At 51.7% G+C, this 18,992-nt stretch overlaps 2 protein-coding genes across 4 annotated transcripts; both read right to left on the bottom strand.

Moving 5' to 3' along the window:
- Positions 1-282: 282 nt before the first annotated feature.
- On the bottom strand, positions 283-10,214 carry TMEM50B (transmembrane protein 50B). The gene is made up of 7 exons (XM_058044979.1): positions 10,142-10,214; positions 5,682-6,022; positions 4,869-4,981; positions 4,260-4,327; positions 3,089-3,181; positions 2,483-2,540; positions 283-1,143 (listed from the first exon to the last, which is right to left on the bottom strand). Exons 2-7 carry the CDS (start codon positions 5,778-5,780, stop codon positions 1,098-1,100), a joined length of 477 nt encoding a protein of 158 aa, XP_057900962.1. The 5' UTR covers positions 5,781-6,022; positions 10,142-10,214; the 3' UTR covers positions 283-1,097.
- A 2,480-nt stretch (positions 10,215-12,694) lies between these two features.
- Positions 12,695-15,980, bottom strand: DNAJC28 (DnaJ heat shock protein family (Hsp40) member C28). 3 transcript variants are annotated; one of them, XM_058044974.1, is made up of 3 exons: positions 15,732-15,980; positions 14,680-14,862; positions 12,695-14,035 (listed from the first exon to the last, which is right to left on the bottom strand). In XM_058044974.1, exon 3 carries the CDS (start codon positions 13,983-13,985, stop codon positions 12,888-12,890), a length of 1,098 nt encoding a protein of 365 aa, XP_057900957.1. In that variant the 5' UTR covers positions 13,986-14,035; positions 14,680-14,862; positions 15,732-15,980; the 3' UTR covers positions 12,695-12,887. The 3 variants fall into 3 exon arrangements, with proteins under 3 accessions (XP_057900957.1, XP_057900956.1, XP_057900955.1); XM_058044973.1 differs by having other exon boundaries at positions 14,725-14,862; XM_058044972.1 differs by having other exon boundaries at positions 14,728-14,862; positions 15,732-15,979.
- Between the last annotated feature and the right edge of the window lie 3,012 nt (positions 15,981-18,992).

The following is an 18,992-nucleotide window of genomic DNA, read 5'->3' as shown; positions in this document are numbered from 1 at the left end:
CTCTGAGCAGCAGCCTGCATGTGGGGAATTGTGAAAGCCTCGGGGGCCAGGGGAGAGGCAAATGCTGTAACAAGCACAGAGAACAAACCACAGAGACCTCGTGAGAAGGACTCCCCCCAGCAAATGGATCTGCAGGGACACTCCAGGGACATCAGACATCCTCAGCCTCACTTTCTGCTTCACTCCACTGAGATGAAACTGGATCTCAATAATTCATTAATGCAAACACTCATAAAATGTAAGAGAAATACATTTTAACTGAGACAACAGCAGCCCTAAAACTGGGTGTGAGTCACTCCTAGAATTTATTGAAACTTGAAATTATTACAAGCTTGGACTGTGAGCAATGAATCCATCCATACCTCACTTTGTAATCAGAGAGGGAACAGGTCAGGAAAACTGATTTATCAGCAAACAGCTGCCCCTGGAGACAGTGCCACTGGCATGAGTAGCAAGACACTGCTCTGACTCATTTATTCTCCATATCAAGTACAACTGGCATCAGTTTGTTGGAGTTTTTTTATTCTAATATCAGGAAATACATTAAATACCAACTGGTATCTCTTACACTGAGCAGCATGAAATTAATTCCAAGGACTGTGGTGCCAGCAAATGTCCTTTGTGCCAGAGCCATCACAAGTCAGGAATACTTTGCTTTGCCATGCACAACCTGCTGAGTGTAGGGACTTGCTTAAAAACCCATAACCTTTTACCAAAAGAAGAAAAAAAAATCTACTTTATTTTTACCTGAACAATAATATAAAATGTTTAAAATCGGCTCTGAGCCCAGCAGGGCTGGGCTGGCTCTGTCCTGGTTGCTCACTACTGTTCACAGAAGCCTGGACACGGGTGGAGCTGTGGAGCAGAAGCTGCAGGAGGAAGCTGGAGCCTGAGCAGGGAAGGCTGGCAGCCTGCCCTCCCCTTGGAAAGGACAGATCCTGTCCTGTGCACACATTCACAAGTGTGTCCTGGCACGGGAGGGCCTCACACAGAGCCTGGAATTGTCTCAGTCCCGCCAGGCTGGGAAGCAAACCAAGGACAAGGGGCTGTGAGTTATCTACACACGAGAGCCACGTGGCAGCTGTGGGCAAGGGAGCTCAGCCCCACAGCTCTTCTGTCCTCCCAAACTTGTAGATCAGGGTGCTGAGGGGGAAAAGAGAAATAAAAATCAGACCACACATTGGGTGACTTTAACGGTATCCCTGAACCTTACCCTGTGCAATCAACAGCCCAGCCATGAAGTTTTAGTCAGATCAGGATTTGTTGGTGTTTATGTTTGATTTCCTGTGCATGGCTGGAGCTGTGGGAGCCAGCTGAAGCCCAAACACAAAAACAGCCACTCTCACAGCCCTGGTGGAGGAAAAGCCTGGGAGTTGTGAAATCCAAGGAGTCCAGAGCAGCAAGCCTCACTCTGCTGCCTGGGAACCAGCTCAGCGTGGCAGGATGTGCTGGGATAAAACCTAAACAATTCCATTTCTATGAACAAATCAGAAGGAATGTGAAGCCTGGGGCAGAGAATCAGACCCCAAATGCCCCAAATGTTGTGGCTGCCCCATGCTGGAGTGTCCCAGGCCAGGCTGGACAGGGTTGGAGCCACCTGGGGTAGGGGAAGGTGTCCCTGCCCAGGTGGGACTGGCTGGGATTTAAGGTCCCTTCCAACCCAAACCTTCTGGGATTGTAAATAAAAAACTTCAGGCACAAATCTGCCTTCAGCAGCTTCCCTTCTCAGTCCCAGAGTGGGGGTTTAGGAGCTGCTGTTCCCTGCAGGAATATCCTCATTTCCCAGAGCCCATGCAGGTCACTGCAAAGCACCTGGTGTGGGGAGGAAGGAAAAGGATCAGCCAGGAACTGAAAGAAGAAAGGAGGTGAGGTGAAACTTCCAGTGACTCACCTTGGAACTGACACTGTTTAACACTTTCAGTGCCTTTTATTCATAAAACCCATGGACTGCTAAATGCATTCCACAGCTAAAAGGAGTTATTAGAGACTCCAAATCGATTTTCAACTGTTACATGACAGATTTAATAATATTATTTGAAATAAATCCAGTGTGCTGTTACAAAACACAGCAGCATGCTCTCACAAAAATGAATTCTCACTCTTTATAGCTGCAGGCTCAGCCAGTGAAGGGAAATTCAGGGAATATCAAGCACCAGAGACCTGAGCCACTGGTGTGAAACAGTCTGGAAAAGGGGAATGGGATCCCCCAGCTGGCTCTGCTGGGAGGGGAGCCAAGGGACTGCAGGGCAGAGGTGAGTGATGGCCATTGTCCAAAACCAAAATCACTGGCAATCCCTCGTGCAGAACTCTGTGCTTCCCTGGGCACCCACATCCCAGAGCTGCACACCCAGGGGAGCAGAGACAGCTGCACCAACGAGGGAGGGAGCCCAGAGCCTGGCCAGGGCAAATCAAACCTGGAATGTCAATGCATGGAAGCAGCAAAGTCCCTCTGGAAAGAGGCCAATCTGCCCAGGTAACTTACCTGAAAAATATTAATGCATTCTGGAAAAACACTGCTAATCCAGGGTACACATTAGTGTCTGCAGAGAGGAACAGAGGAAACACTCAGTGCTTTAGTTCTGATTTAAATCTGGTGGATTTAACAGGGTATTCCAGTAACTGGGAGCTGGGTTTAACAGGATATTCCAGTTACTGGGAGCTGGGTTTAACAGGATATTCCAAATTCCAGCTCCTGGGAGCTGGGTTTAACAGGATATTCCAGTTACAGGGAGCTGGGTTTAACAGGATATTCCAGTTACTGGGAGCTGGGTTTAACAGGATATTCCAGCTACAGGGAGCTGGGTTTAACAGGATATTCCAGTTACTGGGAGCTGGGTTTAACAGGATATTCCAAATTCCAGCTCCTGGGAGCTGTGTTTAACAGGATATTCCAGTTACTGGGAGCTGGGTTTAACAGGATATTCCAGCTACAGGGAGCTGGGTTTAACAGGATATTCCAGTGTCCATCTCAGACTACAGCCTGGATGCTGTGGCTCACGTTTCCCAGACCCCAGGCTTCCCTCCCTGTGATTTCCTGCCAAAGCTGGCAAGGGCAGCACTTTGCAGAGGAGCAAGCAGGCAGACTTACTCTGTGTGACATATGCTCCAAAGAGAATCCACATGGAAGCAATGAGGGATCCAAACATCAACATGAAGCCGATGAAGAGCCAGATCCGAGCCCCTGCAGGGAGAGTGAAATGTGGATTTTATCCACAGGGACAGAGAATCCAGCTGCTCCTCTGGGAGGATGGCACACAGGAGCTCACTAAAGGCACAACTGGAAAGGGTTAAACCCAAGGATAAATCCACAAGGAGGGAGGGAAGGAGGGAGGGAAGGAAGGAAGGAAGGAAGGAAGGAAGGAGGGAAGGAAGGAGGGAAGGAGGGAAGGAGGGAAGGAGGGAAGGAGGGAAGGAAGGAAGGAAGGAAGGAAGGAAGGAAGGAAGGAAGGAAGGAAGGAAGGAAGGAAGGAAGGAAGGAAGGAAGGAAGGAAGGAAGGAAGGAAGGAAGGAAGGAAGGAAGGAAGGAAGGAAGGAAGGAAGGAAGGAAGGAAGGAAGGAAGGAAGGAAGGAAGGAAGGAAGGAAGGAAGGAAGGAAGGAAGGAAGGAAGGAAGGAAGGAAGGAAGGAAGGAAGGAAGGAAGGAAGGAAGGAAGGAAGGAAGGAAGGAAGGAAGGAAGGAAGGAAGGAAGGAAGGAAGGAAGGAAGGAAGGAAGGAAGGAAGGAAGGAAGGAAGGAAGGAAGGATATTCCTGTGCCGAGGTTCTCTGAGCTGGAACATGAAGGACACACAAAAAGCACCACAGGCCACTCCAAATGGCAGCAAATCCCTCCAAATTCACAAATGCCATGGAAAAGGCTGCTGGGATCCATGTGGGAAATAGAAAGGGAATTGTGAATGGAAGCAGAGGGGACAGCAGGTGCAGGGACACCCTCAGCAGTGACACAGGGAAATGGAAATGTTTGTGACACATCCCCAGGGAATGGCTGCTCCACAGCCACCCCCAGGCAGGAACTGGATTCTCCCAGCAGCTCTCCAGGATTTGCAGGGAAAGTTTAGGAAGCCCAGACATCCAGAAGCTGAATTTTCACCAAGTTCCCTTTCTAACAAAGCCAGCACTTATCTCCAGGGGTTAATTCTGTAAAACTAATTCACAGAAGTTCTCTCCTACTCCTTATCTCCTGATTACTTCTTTCACCAGGACCTGGAAAAACCCCCAGCAGGTAAATGATCACCTGAGCAGGATTTGTAGAGTTAATTTACCTGTTCTTCCTAAGCATCCATCACTGTAGCTGTCTCCTCTCACCTGTGCATTTGATACAGCATTTATCCTGGGGGCAAAAAAAGGAGACACAACAGAAAATCAATTTGGAGTTCTAAGTAAAACCCCAGCTTTTTTTTTTTTTTTTTTTTTTTTTTTTTAACATGTGACAAACTCTGGGAAATTCCCTGGCATTCTGTCTAGTCACAAATCCCAAGTCATCCCTTTTTCTTGCCAATGCTGAATGATTCAATAGAAGGTGTTACTTTTATTTACATCTCCACAACAAGAGCCAGGCTATTGCTTCCCCTCCCATTTGAGAAAGTTTTGGGCAAGGAACAGCTGTAAAACTTGTAAAAACAGAGGGAAATGCAGTGAATTGTTCCATATTGAGGTAAGCACTGCATTCTCCATCCCAGGCCAGGCTGGACACTGGGGCTGGAGCAGCCTGGCACAGTGGGAGGTGTCCCTGCCAAGCAGGGCTGGCACTGGGTGGGCCCTGAGGTCCCTCCCAACCCAACCCATTCTGGGAGTCTGTGATTCATCCACCCTGCCAGCAAAGCCTGGCTGCTGCTGGTGGCTCTGTGGTGAGCCCTGTCCCCAGCACTCACATGAAGAAGGCCAGGGTGGAGAAGACCCCGCAGGTGTGGAAGGCGTGGTTCAGCTGCTCCGGCTTGGGATAGACCACGGCAGCGTCGATCATGATCCACCAGCCTGTGAAAAACTGGGCACAGACACACACAGGGCTGAGCCTGGGGGGCACAGGGCAGCCAGGGAAAGCAGCACTGCCTTCACTGGCTCCTAACAAGCACCAACTCCTCTGGACGGTGATGTACATGTGTTTGATGGGCAATGCCTGCGCAAATCCCAACGTTGGTGTTTTCAGGGGGGTGTTTGGGAATCAGCCACACTTTCTGTTCACATTAAGGAGTGGGGTATGGATAAATTTATGCCCAGAGCAGCTGGGGCTGCCCCTGGAACCCTTGCAGTGCCCAAGGCCAGGTTGGACACTGGGGCTTGGAGCAGCCTGGGACAGGGGAAGGTGTCCCTGCCCACAGATGGGGTTTCAGGTCCCTCCCAACCCAAACCCTTCTGGGATTCTATGAAATTCCCAGTGCAATTTCTGTGAAATTCCCTCTTCCTTGTTCCCCTTAAGAACAAGAATCCAGACTCTAAACACACATGAGATGGAGATGGTGCAGAACAGAGCAGTTCTAACAGATCTAACTCTGCAGGAAATCCACGAGGAATTTCCTCTCAAGGGGAGAGATCAGAAATGGCTCACGATCAGCAACGTCACAGGTCTTGTGACAACGCTGCTGCCAAGCCCACAGTGACCCCCGGAAGGAGCAGGCTGGATTTGGGGAAGTTAAGAGGCAGAAGTGGCAGAACCAGAGGCCCAAGTGTGACAGTTTGTGGCTCACCAGCACCCCGGCCACGATGGAGGCGATGGCGTTGCGGCGCTCGCTCCAGTCGATGCACTCGCACTCCGGCCAGCGGAAATTGTCCAGGAACCCTGCCATGGCCTCAGCTCACAGAGCCCTGGGGACAGCCCACAGAGCCCTGGGCACGGCTGTCACTGCCCTGGGGACAGCCCACAGAGCCCTGGGCACGGCTGTCGCTGCCTTGGGGACAGCCCACAGTGCCCTGGGCACGGCTGTCACTGCCCCGGGCTCGGCTCACTCTGCCCCAGGCTCGGCTCACTCTGCCCCGCTGTCCCAGCACTCTGTCCTGGACTCTTCCATCAACAGCAGCTCCTGAGTGCCTGAAACACAGCCAAAGGTGAGGTCAGTATTGATGCCTTCAGTTTGAGCTTTCGTATTTTCCAGATTCTGTACTGCCTTAGTGTGTGACTCTGAACTCCACGTAAAGTGTCAGCAGTTCTCCTCACGGCTCAGTCACACAGAACAATCCTTTCCCAGCCCAGAACCAAGGACACCGCTGCAGCTTCAGCCCCAAAAAAGTGTAAAAACAGTGAATTGAGGAGAACAAACTGTGAGGGTGGGACTGCATCACCTGGAGCTGTAATTGTAGTTAACCCCAATAAGGAAATGGAGCAAAACTCATAAAAGTGTGAAAACTCGTGACCCAGGGTCCAACTTGGATGTAGCCACAGCCAGGCTCTTGTACTGCCTTGTGCATCCTTTAAAGGCCTTTTAATAAGGGATTTATTCCTTATTTATTAATTTATTTCTTCATTCCTTTAACTCTGTCCAGCCCCTGCTCTAGGCAGACTCTCAGTATCAATCAGGAACATCTCGAGATTATGGACAACTCCCACGACTGACAATCTGGGGGCTTTGACAGAATTCAGGTTTTATACAGAACCTCCCAGTGGAATTTGCCCCACCCGTGGCAGGAGAGGGAAGGAGATTGTTTTAAAGCCATCCCAGCCCAAACCATTCCATGATAAACTATGTTGAGCTATGGTCACAAAACAAGCTCCCTTACACAGAACTACAAAAGAAAATCACCACACAACCCCAAAAGAAAATCACCACACAACCCCAAAGCTTATGGCAGAACTTGGTTCATAAGTCATGTCAAGGAGTCTCAATTAAACTCTAATATTTCCAGTCTCCAATCCAACAGATAATATGACTTAGTGCCTTTTTAACACAGAGAAAGAGCCCAACTCAGCAAATCAAACCCTGATTCTGAGGGTAGAGAAGGTCTCAGTGCACAGAGAAAAGGTCACAGGGAGCCTCAAATATGGGAAAAGCAAAGTTAATTAACTGACTCACAGCTGCCCTTAGCAGCATTCTAATTTGCTTTAGTATTGTCAACTCCTGCAGTTCCCAACCTGCCATAGTTCATTTCCAGCCATTTGGTAAAGAATAACAAAAATGTCCTTCACAACTGTGTGACAGCACAGACTGCTGGAGAACATTTTCTGGTTAATAACAGCAGGGAGAAGAAGTGGAATAAAAATCAATCAATAAACAGTTTGTCCATGCTGCAAACACAGGTCACCTCCTGGAGCACAATCCAAAGGTTTGTCCTCCAGAAACCCACACTTGTGATGCCACATCAAATCCCAAAGTTATTTTAATTTGTGCAGCATCTGGGCTCAGCCATCTGGTGATTCTCCTCAGGAATTCTCCTCTCACCTTTCCCTGGCAGCGGTCAGATCCCTGCTCATCCCACAGCTTTCACAGGGAATTGCTGTGCTCCTACAGAATCCCAGGGTCAGCAGGGTGGGAAAAGCCTTGGAGATCATCCAGTGCCTCTCAGGGCCACATCCAAACACCTCCTGAACACTCCCTGAGACAGGGGCACCAAAGCTCCCTGGGCAGCCCCTGCCAAGGCCTGAGCTCCCTTTCCATGGGCAAATTGCTGCTGCTGTCCCAGCTGAGCCTGCCCTGGCCCAGCCTGAGGCCGCTCCCTCTGCTCCTGTCCCTGTTCCCTGGCAGCAGAGCCCGACCCCCCCGGCTGTGCCCTCCTGGCAGGGACTTGTGCAGAGCCACGAGGGCCCCTGAGCCTCCTTTGCTCCAGCCTCAGCCCCTTCCAGCTCCTCAGGGATTCTGCAGCCCCTTCCAGCTCCTCAGGGATTCTGCAGCCCCTTCCCAGCTCCCTCAGGGATTCTGCAGCCCCTTCCAGCTCCTCAGGGATTCTGCAGCCCCTTCCAGCTCCCTCAGGGATTCTGCAGCCCCTTCCAGCCCCTCAGGGATTCTGCAGCCCCTTCCAGCTCCCTCAGCTGAGTTACAGCTGCTCCTGAAGCCCTTCCTCAAGTTCCACTCTTAAATGGCTCCACTTTCTCTGTTCCTCTTTGGAGCTGTGTCTGTCCCTGTCCTGCAGCAATTCCTGTTTCCCCTCCCAGCTCCTCACCCACCCACACTGGATCTCTCACAATTCCTGCTGCTGTCCCATTGTGGGCTGAGGGACCTTGCCTGGGAGTGGCTGCAGGGAAACAGGGAATTATGGATTGGGTTGGGTTGGGAGGGACCTTAAAGCCACCCAGTGCCACCCCTGCCCTGGCAGGGGCACCTCCCACTGTCCCCAGTGTCCAGCCTGGCCTTGGGCACTGCCAGGGATCCAGGGGCAGTTCCCTGGTTGGTTGAGGATCTTGGCAATGAGGAATTGTTCCCTGGCAGGGTGGGCAGGGCTGGCACAGGGTGCCCAGAGCAGCTGTGGCTGCCCCTGCACCCCTGGCAGTGCCCAAGGCCAGGCTGGACACTGGGGACAGTGGGAGGTGTCCCTGCCATGGCAGGGGTGGCACTGGGTGGGCTCTGAGGTCCCTCCCTACCCAAACATTCCATGACCTGTAATTCTCCATAATTCCTTAGAAAAAGAGGAAGCACACAATAAACTGCATTTTAACTCCCAGGGACACAGGGACAGCTGCCAGCCCTGCACACACCCTCTGGGGGAGGCAGATGCCTTCAGCTGGGATTTCCCACCTGGACCAAGGGGCAGGACTCATCCCTGCCCTGAACTCCCCCACCCACACAGCTCCCAGGCAGGAATCAGGTACAGCCCTTGGAATTCCTGTCCTTCAACGCCCTTCCCACCATCAGCCTCCTCCCCGGTGCCAAGGGCAGGCGGGGACATTCCTCAGCCTGTCCAGCAAACACAAACAGCTCTGCAGGAACCAGCTGGGGACTCTGGAGCTGGACAAGCCACCCTGGCAGAGGGCAGCGTGGAGAGCAGACCCACTGCTCTGCTGTGCAGGCAGAAAACACAACAGCAGCTCCACATTTCCACCTGAAAATCAGCTCTCCTCTCCCCAAATGAGCTGACGAACAAAATATTGAAAGCAGTTGCAAGGAAATAGGAAAAGTCTGCAGGAAGAAAAATGCCTTATGTGGAATATCATTGGGTTAGTAAAGAACAGAACTGCCTGTTTCCAAAGACAGGAAAATACAAAAGGAAAAGGGAAGAAACTTAAAGACATGAAGAATATTCCAAGTTTTCCTTGAAGAAGATGCATCTTCCACAAGCAACTCCTCAGAATATCCTTTAGGTCACACATTTCCCCACATGCACAGAGGATGAAAAGAATATCAGGGGCTTATGTGAACATTTCTGTAACAGCCATTGCCGTTTTCCCACTTATTTCAGCGATTTCCTGCACTTTCACTTTCATTCTCCCTATTCCACAGCACTAATTTTTAAGTATTACAGAAAGACAAGAGCAAAGAAAGGAAATTTTAAACTAATTTGCACAAAAACAAGGATGTGTAGCAAACTTATTAAAAAGTGATATTAACTATATTTCCATTCCTTACAAAGCCCTGGGTCCCGGGCAGTGCCAAGGCAAGGCTGGGCACTGAGGAGCAGCCTGGGGACAGTGGGAGGTGTCCCTGCCATGGCACGGGTGGCACTGGCTGGGATTTAATGTCCCTCCAACCCCGACTCAAACCATTCCATGATTTATCCCTTTACACCAAGGTGCAGCTCAGCCCCAGGACTCCCCGCAGCAGAGGTTCTTTAGGAGCGCTATGAAAGTTGAAAATTGAGGAGGCCGGGTACAGAACCCGTCTGGATCCCGCAGTTCTCCAGGGCTGGCTCTGCCTGAGGCCCGCTCCGAGCGCATCGCGGTGCCCGCCCTGGCACCGGGGCGTGGCGGGGCACGGCGAGCCCCGAGCCCGAGCTACAGCCCCGCCACGGGTTCCTAGGGCCGGCCGGGTACATTGTTATTTAGATAAAACACGGCATTTTCTCCATTAACCTCCCCTACCGAGCCCGCTCCCCGCGGAGCACCGGCGGCGCGCCCTCAGGGCCGGACAATCCGCGACACGCCGGTGTCCCAGGGAGCGGCCCCGGGTCCCTCCCGGTGCGGTGCCGCTCTCTCTCTCGCCCCCCATCCCGCCCCCTGTCCCTGATCCCGGTCCCGGTCCCCGTCCCGGTGCCGCCCGGCCCGGCCCGGCGCTGCCGCACGTACCCGCTCCGGGCGAGACGCTTCCGCCTGAGGGCACCGAGCCCCTGACTGACGTGCCCTCTGCCCAATCAGAGCCGAGCGCTGCGCGTCAGCCGAGGGCCGGGTAAGGACAGAGCGGTGTGATTGGTCAATGCGGCGCCACACGCCGTAAGCGCCGCCCACTGCTGCTCGGGCGGGGCGGGAAGAGGCGGGGCCAGCGCGCTCCCGCCTTTCCCTCAGGCCCCGCCCCCTCCCTCACGGCCGGAGCCCCTCCCGCCATGGCCGCCCCCTCACGGCCCCTCAGCCCCAGCGCCGCCGCCCCACGGCCGGGAGTGACCCCCGGCCTCCTCCGCCGCCCCACGGCAACAGCACAGTATTGTCATTCTCGTGTTGGAATAGATAGCGTTCACCCCTAAACGCTCTTACACCTCAGTCCGGTGTCTGGTTTAATGAAAATAAGCGGAATTAATAAACATGGATAAATTCTAACTCATAGGATCAATCACGGAATGGTCTGGGTTAGAAGGACAAGCAATACTGGACAAGCAATATGGGGATAACATACATGTCAATAAATGGCCATCTAAAACAGCCAAATGAATAAGTGCCAAAAGACAGATGTTGAATAAAAGCCCTGGGAAAAGAAGAGAACTGGATCAAAGTCAGCGTTTTGAGGATTAGAGGGCACATCTCACAGATGTGGAATTGAAAGAATCACATTGTGCTCAAAGTCCTCCCTGCTTCATTTTATAACCTTAACTTAAATGTACACACTGTGCTCCATCAAGCCCAGAGACACCACACTCCCTGCTCCCTCAGAGGGGCATAAGAATAAACATTTATCACGTACATATTTCTTTTACAGGGTGCCCTCCTCTTGCTTCTCCTTTATTCCTCCTCCTCAGAGCCTGCTCTGTATCTCCACGTTCATTCTAAGATGTTACTGCTCTGAAACATAGAAATCCTCAGCATCTACAGTGCCTAGAGAAGGGAGGAATTTCTTCTCAGTATTTGTTTAAATCTCTCTTTCAGTTTCAAGCCATTCCCTGTTGTCCTGTGGGCAAGAAACAGATTCCTCAGCCTGAGAAAAACTGATATCTCAAACATTGTATCTTCATAATATATAAAATTATATACCTATACAATCTTTTGTCTTCATATTAAGATGTCACTTAAGCCTTTCAAGCCACAAGGCATGTGGCCATTAAACCAACAAATAGGAAGTTCTGGGAATAAACAACGTGGTTTTGGATCTGGGATCAGCAACGGCTGCACCCTTTTTCACCGTCATAAAATAACATTTATCAAATTCAAATTAACAGTCCAGTGTCAGCCAGAAAAATTCCTTCTGAAGGCCATTCTCTCCTGGATCTTCTGTGTGCAGTGGTTGATATGCCTTGGTATTGACTAAACACTGCTCTTAAGAGCAACAAAATTATAGACAAGCCCTGAAACACTGAACTCCTCTAAACACCTGGGGAACATTAAAGTGGAAATTATTTTTTCCATCGTCACTGTAAATGTTGCAGAAGTGGATTTTTGTGCCTGGCAGGTTTTGATGGCATCAGTGCAAGGCTGATTTGAAGTTCCTCAGTCAGGTCATACCTGCCCCATTTAAACCCAAGTAGTTTTAATAAGAACATAAAAATCCCTCATTCTGCTGATTCACCCTTTATGGCACCTCTGGTATTGAAGGGCTGATGCTTCTTTGTGAGCCAAAGTGGGACGGTCCCATTTCCTGCAAACTGGTTTCTATTCACCCTTGTGCCATGAACTGGACTTGCTCTTGGAATCTCCCACTGGATTTGTCTGAACAGCAATTCTGATCCAATTATTGCAGATCCTAATGTGAATCAAAATGTAAGATTTCTGAGAGTACCATGTCAAAGGACCTTCAGAAAAGTATCTTTAATTCACAGTATCTTTAATTAAGTTTTTGTTATAAACAAGAATAAATTATGGAAATAAACATTCATACACAGAGCTGGAAGGTGTCCCTGCCCATGGCAGGGGGTGTTCACCAATAAATAAATTTCCAAGACCTCTTTCTCTGTAAAAGATGCAAAAATGGACTTGTGCACATGCACATTCCGAGCCAAGACATCCAGAACCCTCCCTTCACAGCCAGTGAATTTACCCTTGAAGAGATGAATGTACTTTTAAAAAATATGCAGAGAACCTGCCAAAAATTCATCAGTTGTAAGTATTGAAATAAGAGAGCAAAGGTCAAACAGGGCACAGCAAGACTCCATTTTAATGTGCTTTTCTTATGCCTCTGTTTCCCCTTTGAAGTGATAAGAGACTGTAAAAGTGATTACTGTGCTGAAGTGAAGCATTAATTTGGATTTCAGCAGAAGGAAAATGGCCTGCAAGAGAAGAACTGATTTGTTGCTGCTGTGGTTTAACCCATCCAGCAGCTGCTCAGGGGTTGGGGAGGTGGGGAGGGCACAAAAGGTGCTGTGCAAGCCCTGCCCAGCAATAAAACCACCCGGGAATGGTCAGCACTGCCTCCAGCCAGAACCCAACACGCAGCCCCAGACTAACGATGAGAAAAATTAACTCCACCACAACCCAAACTGGCACATTTCATTTAATAATATTTAAAAGTATCTCAATTATTTGTAATGCAAATGGTCATCACACAACCAAATTTCCTTCAAGTAGTGCAACAGCGTGGATTTGACATTTCCAGCGAACCTGAAATTTCTCTAGTGCTATATTTCATTAATAAAGTGCATTCAAGAACCTTGGCGAGAGGAATTAGCGTGAATTATTTCGGTGCAAGTTTTAACCACCTCAAGAGAGCAGACTTCCACCCAAACCTTTCGCCCTCTTCCCCCCCGTTTTCCTTCGTGCCCGGATCAGAAACCTTCTCCGCGACAGCCTCGTAAGTCTTTCGCGCTCGCAGCATCTCCTTGTCGGTGCTGAAATGCACCATCTGCCTGCTCAGGATGGGCACCACCAGGTTGAAGTTGTCAACCCTCTTGTTCAGCTTCCTGATGTCTTCCGCGAACTGCTCGCAAACGCGGCCCCACTGCTTCTGCTCCGACAGCGTCATGGGCTCCCCCAGCTTCCTCCTGGAGGCCACGATGCTCTTCCTCAGGCGCCCGATGGTCTCGCGGATCTCCTTCTGCAGCAGGATCCACTCGGGCTGGTAGCCGTTGTCGATGAGGATCCTGTTCAGGTTGTGGGTCATGGGGTCGATGTGGGGGCTGTGCGAGAACTTCTGCAAGGGCTTCCCTTTGCCGCTCAGGTTGTCGAAGTCTCCTTTGGCCATGGACTCCTGGATGAGGTCCTCCACCAGCCGCTCCACGGCCTGGGTGATCTTCACCTTCTTGCTCTGCCGCACGTCCTGGGCCCGGCTGAGGTCGCTGCCGGCGTAGCGGCTCTCCAGGCGCTGCTGCCGGTACTCCAGCACCTGCTCGGTGGCGCGGTCCACGCGGAACTGCATGTACTGCTTCTCCCGCTGGCTCGGCGTGCCGATGCCCACGCCCTCGAAGCTCAGGTAGTGCCTGTGCTGCAGGGACTTGGACTTGAACTGGTCCTCCTCCTCCTCGCCGGAGTCTGATTTCTGTTTGGCTGCCAGGTCGCCGAGCACCACCCTGTAGGCCTCCTCCACCCGTATGAAGGCCCTGGAGTCGGCCATGCCGGAGCTGCTGTCAGGGTGGTATTTTTTGGCAAGATTGTGGTAGGAGTTCCTGACGTCGTCGAGGGAACAGCCTTCCTCCAGCTCCAGAACCTTGTAAGAGTCCTTGACGTCGTTTTCGGGTTTGTAACCCGACAACATCCTGCACAGAAATGGCTTCAGCTTCCTTGGGATCATGGCTCCCCGTCCCATCAAACAGTGCCCCATGTTGTTACTCAGCATGACACAAAGCCACTGGGGATTTCTTCACATGCAGCTACATTATAAGGAACCTGCAGACACATTTGCACAAAAATAATGTTAAATATCCTTTTTTTTAAAAAAACCTTCCAGGGCATAAGTCTTATCTTTAGCCTGATGTATTAAAGAAATCTCTACTAAAATTTACCAGTATTTTTTTCTTTTACAGACTATTATTGAAATCACAGAATCCCAGAACTGTTTGGGTTGGAAAAAGCCCACCCAGGGCCACCCCTGCCATGGCAGGGACACCTCCCACTGTCCCCAGTGTCCAGCCTGGCCTTGGGCACTGCCAGGGATGCAGGGGCAGCCCCAGCTGCTCTGGGCACCCTGTGCCAGGGCCTGCCCACCCTGCCAGGGAACAATTCCTCATTCCCCGTGTCCCATCCAGCCCTTCCCTCCCTAAAAGTCATTAATTTACATTTCTAATTAGTTAGTATTGAAGTAGTAGTATTACAATGTAAATGAAAATTAATTCTCAATTTACTTTTTTCCTGGTATGACAACGGGAACACGGGTTTGTTCTGCACTGCAGGATTCCCTGGAAGCATTTTTATCACCTTTATTCTTCTACTGTTTATTTTATTGCCTTTCAGCAAACATTGTAAACTGGAAATAAGCTCGATGCTGCACAATAACTGCTGAAACAAATCTCTCCCTTCTCCTCTGTACCTACATTCAGCAATAGCTCAATTTCCTATTCCCTTGGATCAAGACCTACGACCTGGTACGTTGGCAGAGGAGGTCATCACAGCACAGCAACATCTGGATCAGCACTCAGGTTACAGATTCACTAGGTCAGCCTTTGTATCCCTGCAGTTGCCAACTTCCTTCGCTGGTGCCAGGCAGGTTTATTATTCTGAATAAACCTGGAATTCAGAACAGATCGATAGCAGTGAGTGTGTCACTGTGTCAGCAATTCCAGTGATTCTGGGTTATCTGGGGACACAGCCAGGACACCACCTCAGCAGGTGACAAAGCCAGTCCTTAGGTAAAATCAAAGTAGAAACATATAACACTAACTGGACACACCAGTTACACATCAGCCAACTCTTCTTTATTCATGGAAATCTTTATGGAAATGCTGGATCAGTGGACCTAAAGACACAGAGAGAGAAACATCTCCTTTGCTCACTCCATCTCCAAACAAAAAACTAGGTTAATGAAAGAATAAGCAGCATTTATGTCTTCAGCACAAACCAAATTGCCCTTCTGCCCCAACCCAAAGAAGGAAAAGGACAAGTACTTGGGACTGGATCAATCCTCGATGTTTTCAGCTGGCTTTGATCCATGTAAGGCATTAAGTCATCAGCTTGTGATAATGGAGCTCATTAACACCTTTTATTTATGACCCAGTGATTTCATTCCATCTGGGTGGCAGACAAAGATAACCACTAATTTTCATACAGCCATAAAACCCCATGTAACTACTACTTAAAGAGAATGATCAATAAACACACTTTTAAAATTCAATTACTGCTCCGAAAGTGACTTTCTCATAACTCGGTAGCCGCGATTTCAGGAAACCTGTTGTTAGGATCCATATATAGAACCCTCACCCCGCGAGGGGGCCGGCTGGGAAAGGAGGGTTACTCCAGAGGCGTGAATGCAGCGATGCCGCTGGGATTTGGGAAGGGGGATGCACTGGGCCCCCAGGAGCCAGCCCCGCTCCCTCCCTCCCTGCTCCCCGGGGTCCCGCAGCTGGAGCCCGGCCCGCCCCCGCCTCACCTGCCTGGTGCCGCCGGCCGGCCCCGGGAACGGGCCGGTAACGGACCCGCAGGAAGAGGAGGGGCCGCAGGAAGAGGAGGGACGGGCCGCGCTGTGACCCCGCGCTCAAGGACAGAGAGAGGGGAAGGAGCGGGCAGGGAGGGCAACAAAGGGGCCAGACCGGAGGGTCGGGGAGAGACAGAGACAGGGAAGTAGGGCAGGCAGAGGGAGAGAGAGGGGAAAGAGTGGAGAAGGAAGGGAGCAGGGCGGGAGAGGGTCCCGCTTGTCCCCGCTCTCCGCCAGGGGGCGCCCGAGCGGCGCCGCAGCCGTGAGGGGAGGGAGCCGCGAGGGGAGATGTTCCATGGTGGGGCTGAGGGGAGATGTGCCATGGTGGGGCTGTGAGGGAAGATGTGCCATGGTGGGGCTGAGGGGAGATGTGCCATGGAGGGGCTGAGGGGAGATGTGCCATGGAGGGGCTGTGAGGGGAGATGTTCCATGGTGGGGCTGAGGGGAGATGTGCCATGGTGGGGCTGTGAGGGAAGATGTGCCAGGGTGGGGCTGAGGGGAGATGTGCCATGGTGAGGCTGTGAGGAGATGTGCCATGGAGGGGCTGAGGGGAGATGTGCCATGGAGGGGCTGAGGGGAGATGTGCCATGGTGGGGCTGTGAGGAGATGTGCCATGGAGGGGCTGAGGGGAGATGTGCCATGGTGGGGGCTGAGGGGAGATGTCATGGTGAGGCTGTGAGATATGCCATGGTGGGGCTCTGAGGAGATGTGCCATGGTGAGCCTGTGAGGGGAGATGTGCCATGGTGAGCCTGTGCCATGGTGGGGCTGAGGGGAGATGTTCCATGGCGGGGCTGTGAGGGAAGATGTGTCCATGGTTGGGCTGTGAGGGGAGATGTGTCCATGGGTGGGGCTGTGAGGGGAGAGGAGCCATAGTGAGGCTGTGAGGGGAGATGTGCCATGGTGAGCCTGTGCCGTGGGGCTGTGAGGGGCGAGGTGCCATGGTGGGGTGTGAGGGGAGATGTGCCATGGTGGGGCTGCGAGGGGAGATGTGCCATGGTGGGGTGTGAGGGGAGATGTGCCATGGTGGGGCTGTGAGGGGAGAGGTGCCATGGTGGGGTGTGAGGGGAGAGGGGCCATGGTGGGTCCATGAGGGGAGAGGGGCCATGGTGGGGCTGCGAGGGGAGATGTGCCATGGTTGGGCTGCGATGGGAGATGTGCCATGATGGGGCTGTGAGGGGCGAGGTGCCATGGTGGGGCTGTGAGGGGAGATGTGCCATGGAGGGGCTGTGAAGAAAGGTGTGCTATGCAGGGGCTGTGAGGGGAGATGTGCCATGGAGGGGCTGTGAGGAGAGGTGCCATGGAGGGGCTGTACATGGTCATCACGGCTCAGGTGGGCTGGGGAGCTCTGCATGGAGGCAGCAGGGAGTGGGAGCAAAGACAGGGAGTGGGAGAAAAGACAAACCTCTCCCAGTTAAGGCTGCATCTGTGATTGAAGTACTTGCTGTGAGGGCAGTGAGGACGTGTCTCACCTCTGCCAAGCTGAAAAAATTGCTGCAAAGAGAGGGCTGATACCCAGCAGTTCCTGGTCCAAAATGAAAGCTCTTCATCCCACTGCAGCTCAACAGCTCACGGTTTTCCTTCCTGTGTGTGAACCCAGGGGCTGACAGAAGTCAGGCTGGTAGAGCTGCATGTAGAGCTGCCCCTGTTCATTTTTCCAACAGGAAAATGTTTCGTGAAATCAGGAGGGCACAAAGTGGTTGTTATCCCTGTTCCAGAACACTGCTGCATGCACCTTCCTGCTGGAGGTGTCTGTCTTCAATGTCCCAGTGGGAAGAGAACAAATAGTAGGAAGATGAACTAAACAAACAGGAGTGTCCAGGGCAGATGACACTGACCCAGGGGATAACAAGAGTGCCTGGGAGCCTTCCAAAGGGAAGATGCCACCGAGCTCTCCCTAGGGGCCAAGCAGAGTGACCAGGACGCATCCCAGGGCCAGGACTACCACAGGAAAGAGCTGTCCCAAGGGGAGAGTGACAGGGACGAGGAGCTGTCCCAACAGGATAACAGCAGCAACAATGAGCTTTGCCAAGGAGGTGGCAAATATGACAAAGAGCTGTCTTTGGGGAAGACTGTAATGTCCAAGACATGTCCCCATGGAAGCAGATGAGGACAAAGGGCTCTGCCGAGGGGCACAGGACACTTCCAGGGAACTGTCCCAAAGGAGGCAAACAGTGCCCAGGGAGCTGCTGCCTGTCTGGAGGAAGCGGCTCCCTCGGTCCATCTGTGCTGGAGAATGACTGAAATTACTGAGAAAATGGACAAGGAGAAGGGGACCTCCAATTCTCCCTTCTTTCTTTTCCACACCAAAGGAGACTGCTGCAATGGGAAAAGGAATTGTTCAAGGTGGAGCTGCCCTGCAGGGCTCCAGCCCAGAGGAGAAGCCTGCAGGACATCAGGTGTGGTCCCAGCTGCAGGTTGGCACTGTTTCAGGAGTGGGAAAATTGGAGAGAAAACAGATGATCCAGAAGCACACTTGATGTGTCTCCTCTCCCTCAGCACACTTGGAGGAGGTTGTGGATCAGCGATGCAGGGCAAGCCTAGGAAATCAGGAGGAACTCTGATTTTACTCCTTGTGGGAAAGGAGAGGGGCTTTTGTGCCCGGCTGAAGCGTGCGAGTCGTGCAGGAGCTGCACAGCCATTCTGCAGCCTTGGAGCCAGCTGTTGGTGTTTCCCTGCTGTTGCTCAGTTTTGCTTCAATGTTTCCACAATAATGAAGAGGACAGGAAACAAATTTGCAAGTTTAAAAATAATGAGAACAGCAAGCGACAAAAACTGTGTAAGTATTTTATAGCATAGTTTTTCTTTTTGTAATTCTTTTGTAAGTAGAGATGCTGCTCCTAACTACCTCTTCAAGACTTTTGAGCAACATGTATTTCTAATTATGGCTTTCTAGTATTTGTTATGGCTTTTGAGTTCCATGTATAACCGACAGGAGTAGTTTTCTCTCCCAAACAGCCTCAAACACTCGTTTCTTTCTCCCAGAGAGGCTGAGCCCCGCGTGGTTCGTGTCCCATCGCACACCCCCGGCTCCGGTATCAGCACAGGGGATTTGGCTCGGGGGCAGCCGTGTGGCGATGCTGCCGCAGCCCAGCCCAGCCCCTGGGGACACAGGCACACGGTGTCGGGGCCCTTTGTGATGTGGGACGTGGTGGTGGCCAGAGAGCCTTGTGACATCAGGGAGCCCCGGCCTGGCTGAGGGTGTCTAAGGGGCGCAG

Source organism: Melospiza georgiana, chromosome 2, assembly GCF_028018845.1.
Source record: "Melospiza georgiana isolate bMelGeo1 chromosome 2, bMelGeo1.pri, whole genome shotgun sequence".
Lineage (NCBI taxonomy): Eukaryota > Metazoa > Chordata > Aves > Passeriformes > Passerellidae > Melospiza > Melospiza georgiana.
This window is presented reverse-complemented; position numbering and strand designations above follow the sequence as displayed.

What these genes read in the sequence shown, in the direction of transcription:
- DNAJC28 (XM_058044974.1), bottom strand. Translation starts at nt 13,985, where the DNA reads ATGCTGAGTAACAACATGGGGCACTGTTTGATGGGACGGGGAGCCATG.
- TMEM50B (XM_058044979.1), bottom strand. Translation starts at nt 5,780, where the DNA reads ATGGCAGGGTTCCTGGACAATTTCCGCTGGCCGGAGTGCGAGTGCATC. An exon ending in CCATCGTGGCCGGGGTGCTG is followed by an intron (nt 4,982 to 5,681) that starts GTGAGCCACAAA and finishes GTCTGTGCCCAG; the next exon opens with TTTTTCACAGGCTGGTGGAT. An exon ending in AATGCATTAATATTTTTCAG is followed by an intron (nt 1,144 to 2,482) that starts GTAAGTTACCTG and finishes TTTCCCCCTCAG; the next exon opens with CACCCTGATCTACAAGTTTG.